General features: G+C 37.4%; 1 protein-coding gene across 1 annotated transcript in view; it reads right to left on the bottom strand.

Annotated features, from left to right (window-relative positions):
• LOC121410480 (acylglycerol kinase, mitochondrial-like) overlaps positions 1 to 25,313 on the bottom strand; it is a 53,649-nt gene that overhangs the window by 21,211 nt on the left and 7,125 nt on the right. The window contains exons 2-4 of the mRNA XM_041602608.1: positions 9,923 to 9,962; positions 9,151 to 9,230; positions 6,585 to 6,660 (exon numbers count right to left, since the gene is read on the bottom strand). Of these exons, the coding sequence (XP_041458542.1) occupies positions 6,585 to 6,660; positions 9,151 to 9,230; positions 9,923 to 9,962 (196 nt within the window). The remainder of the gene's footprint in view (positions 1 to 6,584; positions 6,661 to 9,150; positions 9,231 to 9,922; positions 9,963 to 25,313) is intronic.

Below are 25,313 nucleotides of genomic sequence, written 5' to 3'. Positions count from 1 at the left end.
CATAGTGTTCGGCGACAGGGCATATAAAGTTAAAGAATAAAATAAAGAAATGCTAGTAAACGCAGAGAGTTGAGTTTTAAAAGTTCCTCGATCTTATATTCAAACCCTATATTTTTATTTCAATAGCATTTTCGTGAAATTCCTTATATAAAATTGCATTATAAAGGGTTATACATGTATAAAGCTATTCCCGGGATGCACGGTTTCAAATCTCCCGAAATTTTCGGAATTTCGGGAGATTTGACCTTTTCCAGGAAGGGTTCTGAATGAGACAAATCAAGGAAATTTCGGGAAATCCGAAGATTACAAGTAAACAATAATTAAACATAGCAACTATCAACATTCATGTTATATTTTTCAAAATTGTTTGCTGAAAATTTTCTGTTCGCGCTAACGGATTTCGTAATTATGTTGATCTTTCAAAAAAGGGCATGAATAAACGGGTTTTAAGTCCTTAATTTTGTTTCGGCTGGCTACATTATTTGTACGATTTTTTTTTAAATATCAAACTAGAAATTCCAGGAAATGTCTATAAATTCGAGAAGTTTGTTTTGGATCTGTGGAAACACCGATGCACATGACCCTGGGAAGCGGTGGTGCTAAATCACCTCCAAGATTTATATGGGGGTACAATGCTATAATGTACTGGTTTGATCCAAACACCTTCATTTCGGAGGGGATTTTTTTTATATATATTTTTGATTGTATGATTATTTTGCTTTAAATTTTAATTGTTTTCCTTTGTCAAAACTGCTAGTTTGGTATCATTAGTAAATCGTAATATTCAACTTTTTCTTATTTTATTTCCATATTTATTCTTTCTTTTCTTTTTTTTTCTTTCCCTCTTCCTTTTTAAGGGGGAACTGCCCCACTTATTTAAATTCAGGAGGGCGTCCCCCCTGGCTTCCATTTATCGATACCTTTCCCATTCCCTTCGTTGGTCTGCAAATCTTATTTCGACGTCAAAGTGTACACTATTATACAACACATGAAAGAGAGAAAATTGGGAGAGAGACGTAAAATGAAAGGACAAAAACGATAGTGTGACGTGGTTGAATTCTCTAATTATTCACAAAGTGCAACCCTGGACATGGAGGAATGGGGGGGGGGGGGGGGGGTCTGAACATGTCGTGATTTTTGAAATCTTGAAATGAATATCATTACATCATTATGGGATATAAACAGGGGAAAAGACACACAAGAACATAGCAGACATTTTCGTTTCTAAAATCAAAATGTGCTTTATTTTTTCTCCTTCTTCAATTTCTTGTCTTGTCCGAGGTTGGAGGTTGGTTGCCAGCGACCCCCTCTCTTCACGCCAGCACATTTACACACTGACGAAGCGGATCGGAGAGATGAAATCGTATATCTCCAGAATGGTCGATGAAAAAATTAAAATTATTGAAAGGGGTAGCGGGAACGGAACGCTACAGATTAAGCCAACCCGCGGCCCCCCTGAAAAAAAATGGAGACGAGGGAATTGGAAGGGGCAAGTAGCGTATTTGTTCTAAATAATGATAATGATAGTAATAAAATAATATCAGATTTATATAACACACGTGTCCATCTTGTTAGGTGCTCAAGGTGCCAATGTATCATTTTACTGCTTGATTCGTGTGATCAAAACGAACATACCTATAATCCTTTATTTGAGCCCCTCGCCCGCGCAAACGAAAAACACTATACGAACTTCCACAACCATGCAATAGAGAGAGAGGGGGGGGAGTGGTGTTCATTTTCAAAAGTGATTATTTTATTTTATTTCTTTATTCATTTATATTTTTGCTTACGAGCTACACTCCATCGTAAATGTTCAAAATGTTTGTCGGTATAGCCCTTGATTCTACAAACGTATACTACCGGTACCGACGTCAGACGACCATGAGTCTTGGAAGTGTTCGACACTCTCAGTCACATTTTCTTTCGCCATACCAAGGCCCAAGGGGCATTACCAGCTTTCTCAGTTTTGGCATTATTCATTATTCATTTCATTTATTTATCTGTTATATATTGGAGGGCTTGACGTACTACTAAGGATCGAAGTTCTAATACAGTCTTATCTTACCATATCTCATAAGGTCTAAATATATCACATTTCAGCTCATTTTATTGTATACCTTTTATTTAGAACTGAGAGTTGAATATTCTGGGCAGTTATTGTAGTCATGAACAAGATGCGTATCTATGATTCATGCATGCGAGCGCGAAACACAGAAGTAATTTTTTAACATACCTACAAAAGTATCCATTTTGCAGTGACTCATGAATAAATATGTCATACAAATCTCACCAATCAATAAAATGCGAGCGCGAGTTGTACATTTTAAAAACCTCGGACATAAAAATGTATATTCGAATCACATTTTCAACCAAAAATTGGATGGATATATTATAAGCATAACTTTATGATGCGAGCGTGAAGCGCGAACTGAAATTCTAATTTTCCGCCCAAACTCGGACATTCTAAGCACTTTTTCTGTCATGTACAATAATTTTTTTATGAGTATTATTGAGAACTGAACATATTAACCACGTTTTTTGAAGTCATTAATAGGATGAGTAAGCAATCAATCAATGTGAGCGCGAAGCGCGAGCTGATTTCCCCCACCCCCCCCCTCTCTCTCTCTCTCTATATATATATATATGTAACTCGACAATCGATGCGAGCGCAGAGCGCAAGCTGATATTTTTTCCGACATGAAAAGTGGACTTTCTTACATGGCGTATCTAGCAGGGGCGGCAAGGGAGGCACGTGCCCCGGGAGCCACTTTCAGTGGTGCAAAATGGAAAGAGTGATGCTAAGAAACACTAAACATTCTAAGTAGGTTATTCTTTAAATGAAAATATCAAATTCGATGTACCTCAATAAAAAATCATTGCAAGCGCGAAACACAATAAGCTATTTTATCTACACGTATATACGAAGGTTATCATCTCAACAATATATTTTGTGATATAAATACTTGATCACGACTGGACGTTGTACAACAATAAAGAACAAGCTGTCTATATTGCGAACTAAATTTACTGATCTGAAAGGGACTATTTTAAAAGTGCTGCCCAACACGTATATAGGAATTTTGTGAATATATTGAATACTCTAATTGAATGACGACAATTTTCGCGACTGGGACCTACGGCCGGGCAATTTTAATCACTGTACGTAAAAAATGATGGGCTTAATTTTAAGGGATTTAGACGTACAACCTATACATTCAAAGCATTTTATTAGAACAGCCCTGTGTGCCTACATTACACTGATGGTATTTAGCCTATATACATGGAGTAGAGGAACATTCCTTCGTGACAATCAGTTCTATCATTTTTCCAGTAGGCGTCAGTCCGACAACCTCTTTTCTTTTAATTTTTCCCCCTTTTCCACTTTTCTTCTTTCTCTTCTTCCCCACCCTTTTCCCTTCTATTTTCCCTCTCTTCCCTTATCCCGACAGTCACGCATATCAACCGACGATAAAATATCCAGAGTGGTGGGGGGGTCTTACCCTGTTAGAGATGGCCTTTCAATATTGACGGAAATACAATTATGCTCATTCACAAGCATTTGTTTTAAAATACACGAATTCAAGTGTACTGTTACTTGATGGTTGTGGTGATGATGGACTAATTATTCCATGGAATCTAAAAATTACAGTGATTGGATCGAGCAGAAACGGGAACTTTCGTGATTGACGGTGTGACTAGTTTTGTTTAAAATTCTGACTCAAACTAAGATTTTTACATTGTTTCATTTTTCATTATTTTCCTAAAATGAACATGATATGATGATATATATAAACAATGCCAGATTGAAGGTAAAGGATGCTTCATATACGCTGAAATGAAAAAATTGTATAAAGAAAATCAATAACCAATTTACAGGTTTTCATGTATTACGAGCTAGAAAAGAACACAAAAAACTATCTTCACGTAAGGTTCATAGGATTGTGTAACAAAAATCAGATTGCGTCTTTATACTGTAAAGAATTTACGGAAGGAAGAGCGAAGGGAAGCAGAAGCGGGAAAGAAATGGAAATTGAAAAAGAAATGTGATATGATTTGAAAGGTGTCATGAGCGGATTATATGGCGGAGAAATGTAAAGAATTATTGACCCCAATCATGGATAAAATTAAATACGGCTACCCCTTCCAAAAAACACACTGTCATTCATGCAAATCAAATACACAAAACAAACAAACTTATGCATAATAATTTGTAGGTCTTATACAGTCATGATATTCCAGGGTCTCAGGAGTTGAGATGTTTGGGTTTGCAAATTACCACCCTATAGGCCTATCTAACACGTTCCAAAATAGTATAAAACGGATAGGCCCCGATCGATCTGAGGGGGGGGGAGCAACAGGACCCGGGAGTTTCTCACAAGTATCTTACGTGAAGATATGCCTATACCGAAGATTGTTGATGGGAACATAGGCGGCGGAAGCGGGGGGGGGGGGGGGACGGCCCCCCTAAATTTTTTTGTTGATAATCTTTTTTTTTTTGCTTGTCAATTTTTTTCCCTGCGTGATCCCCCCTAAATTCACGTGGACCCCCCTGAAACGTGTGTTGCCCCCCCTAAAATTTAGGTTGATGACCTTTTTTTTTCCTTGTCAAAAATTTTAGGTAAGCAACTCCTAAAATTTAGGTTGATAACCCTTTTTTGTGGGCGCTTGTCAAATTTTTTACCTGTGTCCATGAAAATTCAGGTGGACGTAAACACACAAACACGATGGTGGATGATGAAGTTTCCATGTCAGGGGCACGGGGGGGGGGGGGGTGGAGGAGGGGAGGTCACTGCCTTTCGGGCTGCCTTTATTCCCAGCTATGTTCCGTGCATGTTACAAACATGCACATCGACATATCATGACAAGAGTTGCGCTCGGATACATACATGGAGCTATATTCAGTGCATTCGCCTCTTTTATCGTCCATATCAGTTTATCTCGATCGAACCAGTCGACGGACGTTTGCTATATCGTGACCAGGTAAAAGAGAATAATCAAGAACCACAAGGACGTATTGTAGTTTATGCAAAGGTAAAGCAAAGAACAGAAAGGTAATTTTGGGGGGAGGGGCACAATATAGCTTCTGGAAAATCACACTCCATCCCTCCATGATCCACATAACCAAAAAAAAAAAAAACCTACTCTACACTGTACGCAGCTCTGGGATTCTTCATGTATTTGTAGACCTGGCCGTTATTTAGCGTTATTTTCTGTTGCCGTTTTATTTGCTACTAATTTATGTCGCCAAAATATAAATTCATCAAAATCCCATGGTCTATCCATAGAGCTATTGGTCTATCATTCGAGGCATACATGTGGCTTGACCCAGGCTATAGCATATACAAAATGTACAGACCAAAGGCGGAATGGACACTCACGAGTTCGACACCTGACAGTACATTAGATTCCCCAATGAAATGCAAGCGATACACACACAACTAAACCCTTTCACCATAGAGCTATTACAGACTTCAAGGCACATGCGCTTATCACACAGAGCGGACACCGAGAGAACACAGACCCCCCCCCAACAAACTTCGAACACAACAGATCACGGAGAACTCAATTCCGCCGTGGTAAGCTCCGCCTACTTTCTTACATACATCACAAGGTGGCGCTATATAATATCGATTTAAATTGGACACAGAATCATGAATCAACCGTCGAGAAGTGCATTTTTCTTTTCAAACATTGCCTCAGATTTTCAGTTTTTAAAAACACTTCCCGAATATGTTATGATCCCAAACTTTCACATGGGTATTTTTGAGTTGTTAGTCGAATGTTCATAACATTTTCAAAGAGCAATATGATAATTTTTTAAATTGCTCACAAAGTTAAATATTCCCTTTAAATGAAGTATTCACTTGTTTTTCTACATTTTTTTTTCTCAATGGAAATCATTGACAACACTACTCAGATCATATTACAAAGAATTCATTGAGTTTGATCAGTAAAAGCCGAAATAATCAACACAATATTTGTTGGATCTGCACTTTGAAACTGAAATAACTGCATGTGTTTTTAAGATTTTAATTTTGATCGCAATTAGAAAATAAAAATTAAATAGTTTTGTAAGCAATTCATAAAAAAAATATTATTTTTTAAACATATCAAAATTGGTTGTGAAATGGGAAAGTTTTGAAAGTGTGAAAAGTCTAAATTCGCTTTCTATAATGAGCTCCAAATTGTCAATGCTGTTTCAAAATGGAAAATGAAGTGAAAAATTACGGTACAAATCTTGTAAACACAATTTTAATTTCTTACCATTATAAAGATGTTGCTTGTTTGGGATTTCAACATATTTTTAGTCAAGGAGACAAATTGCACTTTGAAAGATCATAGAGAAAATATTAATATTTTGAAACAAAATATATGCAGCATGCTTCAAAACGACTGCTAATCCATCAATTCAAAGAAAAGTCACCATACAAACTTGACATCTTAAACTTTCAGAGCTTTATCTTCTTGTTTCACATGTCAATGGAAGATTTTTCTAAACTAATTTTAGCTTATTTTCCCCCACTGGAATAGAATTTCCCCCCTCTTTTTTTTTAACTTTTATATTGTGCCATTTAAAATAATACCTGTATGATTTCTACATCAATCCCAGCAAGATGAAGAAGAGGGGCAGCATTCTTCTGAAAGAGCTTCTTGGCTTTCCTGAAAGCAAACAAAATAGAACCTCTTATGCAGCAGCAATTTATTTTCCTTGAGTAAGACACCAATCTATCTATTACAACCAACTCACAAGGGGAAATCAGTTTCTGAAATGAACGAAATTCTATAAAGCTTCAGGGCCCGTCAACAGCCCCTTTCACAATTGACGTATGACCTGTTTACGACCGCCTGCAATAGTTTTTTCTTGTTGTTGCACGATCGATCTCTTGGCATCTTGCGAGCACTCACAGTCGTTGTAGAGGATCGCACGAACCCGAGGTAGTCAGAGGTGATCGTGACTGGTCGCATCTGAACTTTGAACATGTTCAAAATCCAAAGGCGATTAAATACGACTGATTCACTCGCAGCAGGTCGTATCATCGGTCGGGCGATCATCGTGTGTTGTTCAACGTTGTACGACTTGGTGCGAGAGGTGGCACAATCAGTATAGTCGCATTTAGTCGACTGGAGGTCGTACAACACTTGAACATGTGGTAGTGACCTACAGAGACCAGTCTTGCATCTGGGTGCGATTATATAAGACTGTTGCAAGACCGATCGAAATTACGGCTTGCAACATTCCACTACCGTTGAATTCGCATGTATGCGACCGTTCAGCCCCTTTCACAATTGACTTCCGACCAGTTTACGACCGCCTGCAACAGTTTTTTCTTGTTGTTGCACGATCGATCTCTTGGTGTCTTGCGAGAACTCGCAGTCGTTGTAGACGGTCGCACGAACTCGAGGTGGTCGTGACTGGTCACAACTGAACTTTGAACATGTTCAAAATCCGAACGCAATCAAATACGATCGATTCACTCGCATCAGGCCGTACCCGGGGTCGTACCATCGGTCGGGCGATCATCGTGCGAGTGTTGTTCAACGTTGTACGACTTGGTGCGAGAGGTGGCACGACTAAGTAGTCGCATTTACTCGACTGGAGGTCGCACAACACTTGCACATGTGCTAGCGACCTACATGTACAGAGACCTGTCTTGCGACTGGGTGCAATAATATATGGGCCATAAGACTGTTGCAAGACCGATCGCAACGGCTTACAACATTGCACTACCGTTTCATTCGCATTTATGCGACCGTTCCACTCGCAATCCCTCGTGCAACACTCGCATGTGATCGCACGAGCACAAAAAGAGCACATGCGACTTACTCGTGCAACGGGGTTTACTAGTTGTTTTTGTTGTACGACAGCTGTTGCAACTGTGAAAGCCTCTGTGCGATCTTATGAGATAACTAGCGATTGATGCCTGTTGCAGCCTGTCGCACGATCAAAAGGTCGCAAATGGTCGTACGTCAATTGTGAAAGGGGCTTTACAGAGAGTCATGATTGATTTGATCAACCTTAGGTATATGGAAATCCATCAATGTCACTATTTTTTCTTTGAGAAATTTGCACAATGTCCTTTGAAAACAAAGAGAAGCATACTGAAATATCAAGAAAACAGTGAATGTATGAATATACATCATATCTAGACAATATTTTGAAAACTCTGTAATTTAGATGACGTTGCTGGCCCTCCATAGTTGTGGTTGCTTGGATCAATCCTAACTCTATGTACAAGTTGGGGTCCAGTTGTCTCACTGACAGATAGCTATAGGATAGAGTCAATTAAATAGCTCTATGAGTGTTGCATCAGAAATATTAGAAGGCAAATGTATTCAAGTTGTAAAGCACCACTGATTATACTAAAATGGTTGTGGTATTGTGGATAACCCATACACTGTACAATCACACCTTTGCATGTTTGGCTTGCTTGTTACTGTGACAAATGCAGAAAAGTGCAATAGAGCAACCAGCATATAGGCCTTCAAAAGTGAGATACTTGTTAGTTTCAAAACTGTTCAACCTGTCACACTGGTGGGCAACATAAAACAACATCTCTCTGAAAATCACAAAACTGCATTTTACACACAACTTGCAGTGGTAAAAGCTGTTACAATTGCCCTTTACGAGTCAAGATTGAAGATCATTCAGCTGCTTTACATACCAGTGACTCACATGCTAAATATACAGTGTGACTGCTAGCACTTTAACCATTACTAGGTAGAGCAGCAGGCACAGAGAACAGCAACACACTGCTGCAGTATACCTAAGATGTGAGTGACCCTGCTAATACTTTTAAATAGATCGTAATGTACCAGGTAGTCTAGCCATTGCATTAATTTCCTCATTTTAGATGACCATGCCATCTATCTTTCTTATACAGAAGTATTTTTTTTACAAAAATGAAGGGCCTTTAATAGATATTTAGTATATTAAAAAGAATTGAACTGTGATTTGACAATAATACAGACCACTATCTTGGCAACATGTGCCACCAAGTATGGGTATATATCAGAAAAATAATCGAAACAAAATGACCTAGCGAACAGTGAAAAACAAACCCAATGAGAGCTGGTTGAACCATCTCACAATCCTTAGATAAATACAAGTACATGTATTTATAAGGTGACCATATAAGAAATAATATTTACCCTTTTCTAGCAGCTGGATTTAGGAAGACAGTTGCTTTGACAGGTTTGCTAAAAGTCTTTTCATGTTGCTGTCCATACACCTATAATTGGAGAACATCAAGATATCATGTGATTAATGTCAACGCGAAATACCACTGAAGAAAATAATGATACCCCAATGACAACCAGTGAGAATGTACATAGCATTTTAGCTCAGTTTATTGCCATCTGTGTTTTTGTGGCAATGCAGCGAGTACCCAACCCATCACAAGAAAAAAAAACGTTCTGTGACCAATCTGTGTCAGTCTCATGACCGAGACCAATTTGTATCAGTCTCATGAGCATTTGTTGAAAACTAAGGAAATGGTTTTCAAATGTAAGATATGTACTGTAACAGACAAACCAACTGACTGACAGACCGCTCAAACCCCTAAAGTCATACACTGACTTACATGTACCCCTATGTGAATTTGAAATTCATGAAGTTATTTTGTCAATTTACATAGCCGACGAACAAAGCTTACCGTATCTCCTCAAAATGTCCAAAATAACAGTTCTTTTCAGAGCTACTGTCAGTAAGATAAACAGGCAATCCTTTTAAGGACCAACCTACATGGTGTTATCGAAAAACTCTCCACTCAGTCTTACCACCAATCCCATGCAAACCTTTAAAGCTCACAATACATTTTCTTATGGTTAAAAGTACACTAGTTGATTCGTTCTGACATTAATTATAAATGTTGCAACTGAATGTGAACAATAATAATAGACCATAATATTCATGCATAGCTACCTGTGCTTGTTTGCAGTACTCTGTTCTCAAAAGATTTGCCCTAAAGATTGAATAAAAACAAACAAACAGAATGATAAAGGCAACAAAGAGGAATAACTCACATTATTATTTGCATACATAGGTTTTTAGAGACGCAGATATTTTTTTGACGTCTTGCGAGGTTGTTTTAAAGAGACAAAATATCAAAACTGATTTTTAACGTGCATGCCTATAAAAACCATCCAATATTGAAAATATTAGACAAAATTAACAGTTTGCCCGGCCCCCCCCCCCCAGCTTATCATTGGTTAATAAACTAGAGATGCTCAGCGGGTCGTGCAGCCGAGCACATGTATCCCCCGAACTTACTGCATCATCCGTCATTGCGATAAATAAAGCTCACACAGAAATTTGACAAATACAATTGTCATGGCGACAATAACCCTGCCCACATTTTGCCTGTGGGTACCAAGTTTGATGAAAATAATATGATGTAACCTATAGTATTGTCCAGTATTACCTGTTGAGGAAAACAGTAATCTGGATATATTTTGTAAACCTAACCGTAAACCCTAAGACCCCCAACCAAAAATGACAGGCATCTTCGCTTCACCTTTGTCACTCTTATGTCAGTTTCATGAATGAGATCCATAAACTTTCAATTACGATGGTAATTCAACAGATACCCCCCCACCTGGCCAAAATTAATTGACCTTTGACCTTGGTCTTAATAATAATAGTGTATATTTGTAGAGCGCACACACTGTCAGTAGTTGCTCATGGCGCTAGCTGAGCAACAGTTCTTTTTTACGATGGAAAAATGAGATTTTATAGAAATTAAATGAAAAAAATTTTGCAACTTTACAGAAATTAGTAATTTTGGTCACAAAAGTGATATTTTAATGATTTTTTAAAGTGTGTCCTTCCGGTATGTACAGCATTTGCATACCATAGTCCTACCTTTAGATTCACCACAGGCAGGGTGGTAGCAGTGAACAAGTAGTCCTACCCACCCATGGGTTCATAGCATCTCGCGTGCGAAGGAATATCAGTCATATACACGCGACACACACGACACTTCCAAAATACACTTAACTTTTGCCCACATAAAATATCAAGCATAGTCCCGTATTAGACATTCTGCTATGACACTTACCGAATCATTTAGATCCTTCCGTGACTTCTTGAAGTTTCTTTTAAAAAATATGTATATTTTCTTGATCTTTTGTGAAGATTTCACGGAGATAAAAATTAGTCTGCGTGGATATCAATTTTCACCTAAAGAGGGCGCGCGATTTATATTCATATCAAAGACACGACAAGGGAAAGACTAGGAACCTACACTATTTTACATGCAAATCGACGCAAGGCATTACGCGAAGTCCGTAAAGTGTCCAATCTTTCATTGTAAAGACTTTCGTATACCGTATTATTGACGTTCGTTAAAGCTTGTACTGCTGGTGTCGTTCCAGGCACGTGTATTTTTTTCAATTTTTTTTTATTAGTCATCGTTTTAAATTAATTGCAAAAAAGTGTTATCATCGCCAATAGTAATCTTCAATTATGTTTTTGAAGGTATTTCATTTATTGGTGCCAATAATTAGTAAATTAATCATAAGAATTCAAAGAATTTAGACACTGTTATAAGTTTACCGAGGAGCTGAATCAAGGTTGTGAAATTTATTAGCGCCACCAAAGGGCTTCCTTGTATTCCCGTCGAAGAGACAAACAAAGTCACTTGCTAGGCCGAGGTAAGCGAAATTTGCTTTTTGTAATGAAATTATTTCCAAATAATATGTATTTTTTTTGGTATAATGCTACTTACCGGAAGGAGCCCCAGTGTGAAGCGAGAAGGCAAATATTCCTTCAGCAATGAAGTGATGTTTACTTCGAAATCCAGGGTCAAACACGGTCCCTTGTACGAGGTTAGTATATATACTAACCTCGTACTTAGTGTGAGTGGGTCCTACCTGTGGAGTCCCCACAGCCACAGGCAGGATGGTTGCAGTGAACAAGTGCATGCATGTACCAGTAGTAGTTGGGCGCAAAAAAAAATGAAATAGGTGATTTAGGTCCAGACCAAAAGCTTCAGTCTCTGTATTTTGGTTGTTCCGCTGAACTCCGCTGAGCGTTGGCTCACTCACCAATACATAGACTGAAGAGCTTGGAGGCCCGTACGGACAGACAACGTATTAGCAGTAACGTTAGATCTAACATTCGTCGGAAACCTGATTTTCCTATCGTTTTTTGTGCATAAAATGTCACATTATGAAAAAGAAATCACATCCATATCTACGAAAAAATTCAGAAATATCGTACCTTAGACCGCAGTTACCGCTAATTCCTTTCAAATGATGATCGAAACATCGTCATCTTCGATCCTTTCATTGGTCAACGTAAGTTGCCATCTTGGATGACGTCATCATCCTTACAGACGTATTTACCAGTCACTACATATTGCGATTTGTGCCGCTGCTTTGCGCTTGTACATGTAGATGTGCGTGCGTTCGGAACTTGCCGCTCGCATTGATTGGCCAAGATATCGAAAAATTTAATTGAAAAGCCTTGATAAAAGCACAACTCGTTGACGGCTGCCATATTTTCCTCTCCGGCAGAAAATAAAAAAAATAAGGAATAACCCGGGGAATAACTCATCGGTAACGTATATTTTCGATATCTTATAGAATCAATAGAGAGATTAGAGTCTTACGAAAATAGTGGGCCTTTATTCAAGATAATATAATGTCATCTAAAATCTAAAAGAAATAAAACATTTTGAATATCACTGAGTGATATTCAAAATGGCCACCATAGGCCCTTGTATACTCTATTATGAAAAAGGAAAACTAATTGTCACAAAAATATTCACTAAACTACAAAAAAATTGCGATGTACGAACAAAGTAATATATGCAAATCATCATTACTAACGAGTTATATCATTTATTATGTCATATATGGGAACATTTCTGCATTTTGATATATAAAATGGCCACCACTGGCCCAAACAGTATTGCGTACGATGGCAATGGGGGCCAAAAAATTCACAAGAGTCAAGGCTCGACATTGGCGCTGGCCCGGTGTTACATGAAAAGTTAAGACAATTTTCGGAATACGGATTTTATTGTAACTCTAAAGATACAAGAATATTTCTCTTAAGACAATTTTCAGAATACGGCCCCGGGACTTTGAATAGCGCCAGCTTAAGTCGCACTATAACCACATTACAACGCAATCTCTAAGCTCACTCAACTCTCGCTCAGCGGTGACAAAATTTTACCGAGTATGCTTGGCGTCTCTTTTAAATTAGCCAGGGAACTTCACTACTTTGAATCGAGAATAAAGTCAAAATTAGTGTCATGAAGGTGGGTGCGTTTGTTATGGACAACATTTAATGAATATTGAAATAATCGCTTCCCATTACCCGCGGCTCATACCCCTCTAAACGACATTGCCTGGGCGGCTACGCCCGGCCACTCGATGTGTTGTGAACTGGCAGACATCGTACATGTACGGGAGGGGTTACGGCGGGCTGGCTCAGACCCGTCACTGTGTATAAACCGCACCCCCGACTTTTGCTTCTACTCCGCCAAGAAAAAGGTGCGGTTAATACACCGTTACTTACGGTATCGTGGCTCAATGGATAACGCACTTGACTTGTGTTATCAGGGGCGCAGCTTCGAGTGCTGGGGTGAACAAGATGATTTTTTTTTCCATTTTTTTTTCTTTTTGCCACCTCTTACATGATCCTTTATGATAATTAAAAGGTATAAAAGTTTAAATTTAGCAAGATAAAACAGATAATAATTGCTTTTTTCATATCACATGTATTTTGCGTGTAATCTCTATGGGACATGACTTTTTCCCAAAACTAGATTCGACATTCCTCTATTTCGTGAGCCATATCTCCAATGTTTCTTGTCAGTTTTCCCTGAGCTTTTAGTATGTTGTAGCTGAGATTCTAAGCTTTCGGAAGTGCACCCTCCATTTATTGATCAGATGCCGGGATTATGCCCGTATTTCGCTTGCAATATTGGAATTGTAATTCTCATAATTGCTTACGTAGTATCATGGCTCAATGGATAACGCATTTGACTTGCTTTCTCGGGGGCGCAGGTTCGAGTCCTGGGGTGAACAAGATTTTTTCCATTTTTTTTCTTTTTACCACCTCTTACATGATCCTTTATGATAATTTAATGGTATAAAAGTTAAAATTTTGCAAGATAAAACAGATTATAACTTTTTTCATATCATTTCATATCACATGTATATATTGTCATACATCAAAGAGACCCTTTTCACAGTGCTTTATCATCTCCCGTCTTTCACAAGTATTCCATCCATAATGAGCATTCCGTTGTCATCATGACGATCATATTGATCTGCATGAACATGGAAATAGTGATCATGATGGCAAGAATAAAGACAGACCACCAAATTCGTCCGCATGACGAATCAAAATCTAGTTTTTTCTTCTTTTTTTTTTCTTTTTCATGTTATATTTTTTCTTTTCTTTTTGTCTTCTCTTTTCTTTTTTGTCTTTTTTTCTTTCTTTTCTTTTTTTTTTTCTTCTGTATTCTTTGCTTTTCTTCTTATACTTCTTCTTTTTTCTCTTTTTTTTAATTTTTTTTTTAATTTTCTTCGAGATCCAGCGATAGTAGTCTCTTTCTCCCCTGACACACGATATTTTTTTAATTATAGTTGTTGTAGCGCCATCAGCTTAGTTTATTCTATAATTAACTGTACATGTATCTTGTCGTATATGGTGAAAGGAAATATGATGCCCTTTTTTGGGGGGGGGGGTTATTGCTTCTTCTCTTGACCCCTCTCTTTTTGTTGAGTACTATCATTGCAAGGGTCATTTGGGTTTTTCTATTATTTTTCATATTGTTGTTGGTGTTGTTGAATATTAGTTTTCATCAATGTACTAGCCCCCAGTTTACCGCCCTGGAATTAATATGGGTGAAGGGTTTATATGAAATATGAAAAGAATGAAGGGGCAAAGAGCTCAAGAACATACTTACGTTTCATGTCGTTTTTATTGAGTTTCTTTTATTTATCCCTTGAAAGCCATAGAACAGATTTGTTTTGCATTCATATTATGGGATAATTTGTAAGAAAAAAAATCATTTGATTGTATTTTTTTTTTCATTTAGCTGAAGCAATTTTTTTTTTTTTTTTTTCATTAAGTTTTTATTGATCGAAATGATTACACAAATATCAAAATACAATCGAAATCAAACACAATAATAAAAAAAACAATAACATAATCATAATGAATCAAAACAAAGCAGTATTACATGGAATAAAGGAGCTCAGCTAGTAAACAAGTACATCTTATATACAAGCAGTTTCTTACACAAGTACAGTGTACATCAGAACACATATTTCCATTTCCTAAAGTGGAGTGCAAGAGTACCTTTCTTTTTGGCAATGCGATATTCTGTTTCCTTACAAGTTTTCAAATAGACTTTAAAACCCTGAAATGAAGGAATGTTATTTTTGAATTTACATAAGTAAATATAATATTTGAATATCAGGAAAATATAAGTGATAAATTTGTCATCTTTAACTCCAAAAATCTTTTCAAAGGGGGACGGATTAAAAACCTTCTTGGTATGTCGAGAAATTTCAAGAACTATTTCGTTCCAAATGATTTTCACAATGTCACAATCAATAAATACATGGATAATAGTTTCTGATAGGGAGTGACAGAATGTACAATTCGGAGAATCCTTCCTTTTAATTTTATGTAAGAAGTCGTTTAAGGAGATAGCTTTATGAAAGAGTTTAAAATAGAAAGAACGTATACGCGAGTCTATTGAACATTTGAAATTTCTCAAATGAATCTTATCCCACTCTTCAGAGTTTGGGGACAAAGACAGTTCTTCCCAGAAGTCAGTGTGTTTTGTTGGAATAAAAATCCCGAGCAAGATAGGGTAAACATACTTTGGGACCTTCTTTGCTTGACATAGATTGTTTACTATTTTATGAAAAATTTCTTCATTGTCCCAATCTGACATATGTAACCAAGAATTTGAAATATTTTTCATTAGAAAGTTGAAGCTTTTCCTTCCCCTTGGAGAAATGTCAAAGTCAAGAATTAGTTCTTCAAAAAGCTTGCTTCCTGGGAGTGGGGGGTTCAATAAATCGCTAACAAAATTTATTCCGCAATCAAACCACTCTTGGTTAAAAAAATACTGCTTTGTCTTGGATCTAATATGTTTGTTATACCATAAACATTGGCATGACCCCATATGTGAAAATACTGTATTAAACTCCTTCTTCACTGCTTCCTCCCTGTAAATATACCATGTTCTAATACACTCTGACAGTTGAGAACAACGAAGACTTTTCAAAATGGAATCAGGAGCATGGGATTTCCACAAAATATCTTTGTTTTGATTAAAGTTTTCTAGTACTGACAATTCAATTACCCTATCTCTCCCACCACTCCAAATAAACTTAAAGAAAATCCTTTCTAACTCCTTGAATAGCTTGGTTGGAGTTTGTATACATAGCACAGAAAAAAGATACAATAGCTGAGGTAATAATAATGTTTTAACGACACAAACTTTACCAACTAAGGATAAGTTTCTACAACGCCAACAGTTAAGGGTTGCCTCTATAGACTTCAGTTTAGGTTTATAATTAAGATCAAACATTGTCCTGGTATCTAATGAAAAAACAATTCCAAGAGTTTTGAATGTATCGGTTTTCCAATTAAGACCGTTTTCAGAATAGGGATTCACTTGTGAGCCCCTTTTAGCCCCCACCCAAACAGCCTCAGATTTAGATATATTAAGTTTGCAACCAGAACAAGCTGCAAATTTCTTAAGCAAATCAAAAAGATTGTTAAAAGAGTCAAGTGAACCATCAAGAAAGTAGGTAGAATCATCAGCTAATAAGGATATTTTTACCTCTTGACCTTCTACAGGGATCCCTTTTATGTTTACATCTTGTCTTACACTAAGAGCCATTGTTTCAATAACTAATAAAAACAAATAGGGGGAGATTGGACATCCTTGGAAAATTCCTCTTTCCATCATAACAGCTTTAGTAAAAAATCCATTATTAGCAACATAACTCTTGCGGTTACAATATTGAGTTTTGATCCAACCGATGAACTTATCCCCAAAATTAAATTTTTTTAAAACTTTCAACAAAAATTCATGATCCACACTATCAAATGCTTTCTGAATGTCTAATAAAAGAATGGCACCTGGAATGCCATGAAGTTCTGTGTATTCTATCAAATCCATAATCAACCTTATATTATTCCCAATATTGCGACCCTTTAAAAAGCCAGACTGGTCTGGGTGAACAAGATCATTGAGACATTTCTTTAGTCTATTTGCCAGTGTTTTTGCTAAAATCTTATAATCCACAGTTAACAATGATATGGGCCTATAATTTTTCAAATAAAACTGGTCCTTGTCTTTCTTGGGAAGTAAAGTAATAATACCATTTCTTTGTGATGTAGACAAAAGGCCATTTTCTAAAGAAAAATTGAATGAATCCAATAACAGATCAGATATATCTTTCCAAAAAACAATGTAAAACTCTACTGGTAAACCATCATACCCTGGGGTTTTGTTATGCTTCATAGAGGTGATTGTCTCATATAATTCTTTTTTAGTAAGAGGATGCTCCAAAAATGATTTGTCATTATCGTTTAATTTTGGGGTTTCAAAGGACTCCAAGAAGGTGTCTGTACTGTACAAATTTTGTGTATCTTGTTTTCTATACAAGTTTTGGTAAAAGTCATTAATTTCATCTAATATGGATTGGGGATTTGAAATTATTTCATCATCAACATTTTTTATTCTATGAATGGATTTTTTCTCACCGTGTCTTTTCTCTAAATTGCAAAAATATTTGGAGCTTTTTTCTCCTTCTACCCAGCGCAATTTTGATCGAATAATTAAGCCTTGAGTTTCATATTCTAATATCTTGTCCAAATCACTATGCAAACTTTCTAGGTGCTCAATATGAATCACATTATCTGGGTCGTTGTTTATTTGCATTTTTACATTGTCTATTTCTTTGAACAATTTATCTTTGGCAGCTTTCCTCTCTCTCTTCTTTCTGGAACTGTAATCTATACAAGTACCTGTTATTGTACATTTGAGGGCATCCCACATGATATGTGGGTTGCACATACTGTTACAATTATCTGTTTTAAAATAATTAATTGTCTCTTTCATTGTTTTTACAAAATCAGCATCATTATGCAAATAATTACAGTTGAGTTTCCAAAACCCGGGTCCCTTCTGAGGATGAGCATCTTTAAAGTTCAAGGTACATGTAACTACAGAGTGATCTGATTGGATCCCAGGAATTATTTTTGATTGCAAGCAATTGTTAACAAAATTTTCCGAAACAAGAATAAAATCTAATCTGGAGAGAACCTTTGGGTTAATTTGATGCCTAGTGTATTGTTTTAAATGTGGATGAAAGTTTCTCCAAATATCACATAAATTGTATTCTTCCATCAATATTTGAATAATTTCACTAGCTTTTTCATTAGCATGTCTTTGTCTACCACCTCGGTAATCCAGAGGACCCAACACTGCATTGAAATCACCAGCACAGATTAATGAAGTATAATTAAACTGCTCTATTTTAGCAAAAACATCTAGAAAAAATCTGGATCATCGTTATTGGGGCCGTAAATATTTGCAAGTAAAAGAGATAAACCGTTTATGGTTACAGAATAAATCAAAAATCTTCCATTTGGATCGGCGAACGAGGAGTGAATTACCAGCGAAACATGATTACGAATCAAAATAGCGACACCACGACTATTGGAAGTATGGCTTGAGAACCAAGCATGTTCCCCCCACTGCTGTTTCCAAAATGATTCGTCTTCTGGGGAGGAATGTATCTCCTGAAGAAAAATAATATCACTGTCAATTGACCTCAAGTAATGAAATATTTTTCTTCTTTTTACATAATCTTGGATACCCTGACAGTTAAATGTGCTAAGCTTTAATGACATAAATGAAATTCTACAATATCACTGGTTCCATACCACTCTTTGAAGTATCTGCATTGCACGATAAATTGAAAAAAGAATAAACACTGTAAAAGGCACATGACTGCTTGCCACCATGTAAAATCACAAGATACCATATCTAGCAAATAAGAGCTTGTATACAAACAAAGTGAGCAATTAACTGCTTTGAATTTAAACATATTACAAATAGGGGAGGGGGACAACAACAACAAATTAGGTAAAATCGATAGGAGGGTGCAAATGGCACCAAGAATAGTGGCCAAATCAGTCTCAGCCCTGGTCCAAAGGTGCATACAACGAGAAATATGAAACAGCCTTGAGCAAAATCCACCGTGTAACCACAAAAACAAACAAAATGGACTCTCTGAATCACATATAAATCATGATCTACAAAGGGGCATAATAAAAAACACACAATATATCATCAGCAAAAGTCAGTAGCCAATACAGAAATCAAAACACTCGTACATGTATGGTTTACAAGTAAATCGGAATAACAGAGTCAAGATATAAAAAATGCTCACAAATGCCTAGAGTAGCTTTATGGGGGAAAACCATCTCTTGGGAACACACTGTAAACAAAAAAGAAAACAGTGCAAACAAAAAAGAAAACTCTTCAGATTCCCATCACAAAGGAGAGTAAAGCCAAGGGGTAGTAACTTGAAAATATATCAAAGTGTACATTAAAACATGTGCACATTATTTTCAAAAGATATGAAAAAGACATTACCTTATAAATGTAATAAAAATGTCACTATGGCAGGGAGATAAAAACTAGCATCAAGCTTCACTGATACACGTAGTATCTACACATGAGATAAAGAAGTGTCTGTACAGGTAAACTTCAAAAAATATATATTTATACAACAATAAAGTTCACTGATGTGCACATATAGATGAGAGATAATCAGTATCAAAAATAAGTCAGTTAAACAGCCTGTATTCAAAGACATAAACAAATAAGACGAGCCATAACAACAGCTGTTCTCACTCTACTTGTTAAAAGGTAAAAAATTATGAAATATCATACAAGATTAAACAATTTCAGAGTCCATAAATATCACTTAAAAAAGATAACGCATGTCCATTCAGTTCAACCTTTAAACATGTAGAACTACGTGGAAGAGTGTTCATGAGATCCATTAGTAGATGTTTTCATTTGAAAAAGACATTCTGTAATACAATAGGATCAATCTGCTGAAAAGACTTTCCCAGTGGTTGGGTCTCTGTACCGAATTTTGTCTGGGTATGCGAAAAAAGGCTTTTTTCCTTCTGACCGTAGATGCTTGAACTTCTCCTGCTTCTTCTGGCGTAATTGAAGGACTCTCTTTGATAGATCCTCAGCAACGAAGACCTTTCGATCCCGATATTTGGAATTGGACTCCTTCAGCTTCTTCACACACGCTTTCCTCACCCGTTCTTTGGTTGTGAAGGAAGAAAAGGCAATGTGGATTCTTCTCGGCTGCCTAGAGCTGGTCTCAGATCGATATGTGGGGGTACGGTGACACCTTTCTATCTGCGAACAATCATCCTTCGAGACATCGGCATGTTGTAAGAAATCGGTGACAGTTTTCAAACAATCTTCATGATCTTGGTTTGGATGTTCAGGAATCCCAAACAGAACAATGTTCTTTCTCCTTCCCCTATTCTCTAGGTCATCCAATTTGGCAATGAGCACCTCCTTCTCCTTCTCTAACTGCTTGACAGAATCCTTCAGGGACCCCATATCAAACTCAATGCTCTTGACTCTTTCATCATGATCAGACACCTTTAAAGAAATGTCGCTCAATTTTTTATCCAACAAAGCTTCAATGCGTGAGTCAAATCTTGATTCAAAGTCATTAAAAAAGGTGACAAACCAGGTAGGAGGAGCATCTGTGGACTCTAAACCAAGAGAACGCCTGGCGCTAGTGTTAGACGAAGCCAAATGCGTAGCCGAATCATTTCTGTACTGACCTTTGGGAACAGCGTCCGCGTTCATTACCATATGGCTTTGGGAAGCGGTGGGACTAGAGTCAACAATCTTCGGCTTCTTGGAGAGCGGGGACGATTTGTTTGGAGTGTTTTCCAGCTGACGTGTACTCTTTGAAGGATCCATTGTTATATAAGGATAGTGTATATTATATCAAAAGAACATTCTGTAAATCCAGGAGATTCGATCACAAATCCACACGGCGAAATTTTGCTTCAAAGCAAGGGATACAAAAATTACATCTTGAAAGACATTGTACAAACAGCGCCCTCCAGTTTACTTTTTTTTTTTTTTTTTTCTGTTTTTATTATAGCAAATTATAATTCTTTGTTTGGATTTGAATTAAATAACATTTTAACTTGAAACTTCCCCGCCCTCCCCCTTTAATATTTGGATCTGCCCCTAAATAGGCCTGTGTGGTAAGATATCTTTTATTCCATTTATTTTTTAATGAAAATCCTATAGGTGTGGCTTTTAAATCAATTTATATCGATACGAAACAAAATTGCAAATTTGTCTTGATTGAGGCTATCAAGACTTCCTTGACTGGGCGTTGTGGCGTGCGCCTGTAATCCAAGCTGTGGGGAAGTTACAAATTGATGCAGAGGTTCGAAGTTCGAGCCCTGGTCACGTCTTTCGGATGGTGACGTTAAAGGTCGGTCCCAGACGTAAATAATCATATCTGATTGATACACGTCTGACAAAACTCAAATACACACACACACAATACCAATATGCATTACGAGCAAAGTTTTGTCGAAACCTCGATTGGTCAGCGGTCCAAACGGGTTGATGAGTCTCGATAGTTAGATCTTTTTTCTTTTTCAATTTGTCACTGTCAAACACCATACACGTAATGGAGGCATCTGGATGAGGTTCACGTAGAGAGATCGGTGAGTTTTTATTCATTTTTTTATATTGTATTGATGACTTTAATCACTCATTCAATGAACAAGGTTATGATATAACCTTGTTCTCATTTACATCTCCATGTGTGGCAAGATAACTATAAGGGTGGTAATGTTTGGCTTATTTTTTCTTTTTTTTATGGGAAAAATGCTTGATTTTCTTACACTGTCAGTTTTCATTACAGCTATTTATCATATAACTTGGCTCTTCTGTAAATTTATTTATTTTTTTATTTTTTTATTAATCAAAAATAGAGATTGAAAAATTAAAATTTTCTTGCCATATTTCTTTCCACCAATAGAGGGCGTTCACAAAAATATGCCCAAAATTCAAGTTTTTGAGCGCTCTGGTGAGTACAAAAATTATTCCCAAGTTATTAATGAAAAATAAATTGCAACTGTATGGAATTTAGTAATTTTGGTCACAAAAGTGATATTTTAATAATTTTTTAAAGTGTGTGCTATGTAGAGCAACCGATTTTGCAATCGGCAACCGATTCCATTCGATTTCACAACAATCGGCGATCACCTGCCGATCTTCGATCATGCCCCTTGAAGGAAAAAATCGGATATAAAAAATCGGCATAGATCTATTTACAGTGCAGGCAGAACATATTTCAAGATTGTTCTATTTAGAGCTTGTTAACAATGGAATAGTTCGAACAATCAGATTCCTGGAATGTCAGAAAAGACTCGCAACAAGTTGACCTACTTATGACCTACCGGTAGCTGCGCTGACTGGTATGGTGGGATTGGAACTATAGATGAATGTATTGTATAATACAAACAAGGAACATGTACTTGTACTGGGATTGTCATTTATCCCGCCCATGAGTGCACACAAAGGCCAATAGCAATGAAGTTTGAGAGCTGTGTGTGACCGCATGGGTGCATGAATATTACATGCATTATGTATGCTAGTGCTTATGGTGATAAATCCCGCCCATGAGTGCACACAATGGCCAATAGCAATGGAGTTTGAGAGCTGTGTGTGACTGCATGGGTGTATGACTGCATGAATATGTTGTACGCATTATGTATGCTAGTGCTGACAAATCCCGCCAATGAGTGTATACAATGGACGAATAGCAAGGGAGTTTGAGAGTTGTGTGTGACCGCATGGGTGCAAGAATAAAACATGCATTATGTATGCTAGTGCTTATGCTGATAAATCCCGCCCACGAGTGCCCACAATGGCCAATAGCAATGGAGTTTGAGAACTGTGTGTGACCGCATGGGTGCATGAATATTACATGCATTATGTATGCTAGTGCTAAATGCTGATAAATCCCGCCCATGAGTGCACACAATGGCCAATAGCAACGGAGTTTGAGAGCTGTGTGTGACCGCATGGGTGCATGAATGTGTTGTACGTATTATGTATGCTAGTGCTTTCGCTGATAAATCCCACCCATGAGTGTATACAATGGACGAATAGCAAGGGAGTTTGAGAAAAGTGTATGATTGAATGCTGTGTTGTATATATGCTAATAGGTCCATGATGCTAGTGATTGCCCTGCTTAAATCCCGCCCATAAGTGCACACACGACCAAGGGACGAATAATTGCAAGGGAATTTGAGAGCTGTGTGTGTGCATGGATGAGTTGCGTGTTGTACGTATTATGTAAGCCATACTTGCCCTGATATTATCATTAATCCAGCTAGTGAGCTAATTCAAAGAATAGCACCGTCAATCAAACCCACCACGTGCACATGCCAAAAGGTAAAGTAAAGAATTCTGCGCTAGCCCGTTCATGTCTGGGCGGTACCAGTTTTCGGCTCTGCCCCAAAACTATCTTGTATTGTGTGCTTGCGCGCATTTGGTAATTCACTGATATTGTTGAGAGGGTGGGTATACAGAAAGATCGATACTGAGGCGTGACTTAACTTTTTCGAGGACTGTTTCGGAGAAATGATATACAAGTAAGCTATTTTCACAAAATGGGTGTACTTTGGAATGGTTTTTGGGTGTGGCTGTAATCATATATTATAATGAGCGAACTGAGCTGAGCTCAGCTTAAAAAGATGTCCCGCCGATCGTTCATTGACCTGTGATCTATGAGAATTATTTTCCTTTGCTCGGAAGATGCGTCATTCGGTTATCTTTCTAATAACAATCACTCATTTTGTTGTAAAGCAGTAACACCTCAAAACCCTTTTAAAACATGTTCCAAATGATCGCGCATGTCGGCGACTTCCATTCCTAAACATTCGTCTTTGTGACTTTGTCAAGAAGATGCGCGCGACCGAGAACAAAAGTTTTATGTATTCCTTTATTTTTAAACATCGCCGATTCGATTTTCGATTCGATTTCGATTTTAGAAGCTTAACTGCCGATCCGATTTTCGATCTTATTTTTGACCCGATTTACAACATTAATTGGCATACCATAGTCCTACCCACTCACACAACATGCGAGGTTCGTAATACTAACCTCGCACAATGCATGTGATTTCATAGTGGACTTTGACGTTTTCATTCATCACACGAATGTGAGGGAATGAAACAAAACTTTCAATATTTCTCCACTATGACTCTTGCAATTGAACATTCGTATTTTAACTTCATTTTAAAAAGGAATTATTTATAAAACTGTTTTTATCGCTTACCTCCAAATATCAACCGTTCAATCCGTCCTAAGTTATCCTTGATACTGCGGTGGAAAGTACGCAAACAACAATCGAAAAGCAATATTTCCTATCAAACATTCTCGATTCAAGTCGTCAGCGCATAATAGGAAATTGTACCAAAAATCAACAGGTTGCATCTCATGTATATACTTATTGGTAAAGTACGCCATCTTTTGACAAGATGATGATGAAAGTGGATTGAACGAGCAAGGAAATAATGCTGATCGCCTAGAATGCAGCTAGCTTGCAAAACCGTAAACAAAGGTATACCGTAAACAAACATTAGGCACTTAAGAACCAAGTTTGAAAGGACACTCGTAACATTACGTCACTCTCGCCGATGAATATTCATTAGATCGTGGTCACGCGTGTTCAATACAAACTCTCCGCATGCGTGCACTCAGTGTGTATTGAACACGCACGACCACGATCTAATGAATATTCATCGGCAAGAGTGACGTAATTTTACGAGTATCCTTTCAAACTTGGTTCTTAAGTACCTACCGGCTTGTGAATAATATCGCGCGCCCTCTTTAGGCAAAAATTGATATCCACGCTGAGCAGAAGGTATCTACGTGAAGATCACGAAAAATGCTCTTATTTTATTAAAAAAAACAGCAAAGAGAATTCAACAAACGATCCATATGGTTCAGTAAGTGTCATAGCACTAACCCTGGAACCGATTCTCGGATCAGCGGCCGATCTCGATCTAATCAATGCTGATCGATCGTTTCATGCCGATCACCGATCATAGCAAATGTATCGTTATGATCGGTTGCAAAATTCCCCGCACCGCGCCGGGCCAAAGTTGGCTGCGCTAGCCGGCCGTAGCTGCTGTGCGCTTGCTGTGTTAGCTCTTGGTCGGCTGCCATGCTGCAAGCCGA

Source organism: Lytechinus variegatus, chromosome 1 (assembly GCF_018143015.1).
Source record: "Lytechinus variegatus isolate NC3 chromosome 1, Lvar_3.0, whole genome shotgun sequence".
Lineage (NCBI taxonomy): Eukaryota > Metazoa > Echinodermata > Echinoidea > Temnopleuroida > Toxopneustidae > Lytechinus > Lytechinus variegatus.
This window is presented reverse-complemented; position numbering and strand designations above follow the sequence as displayed.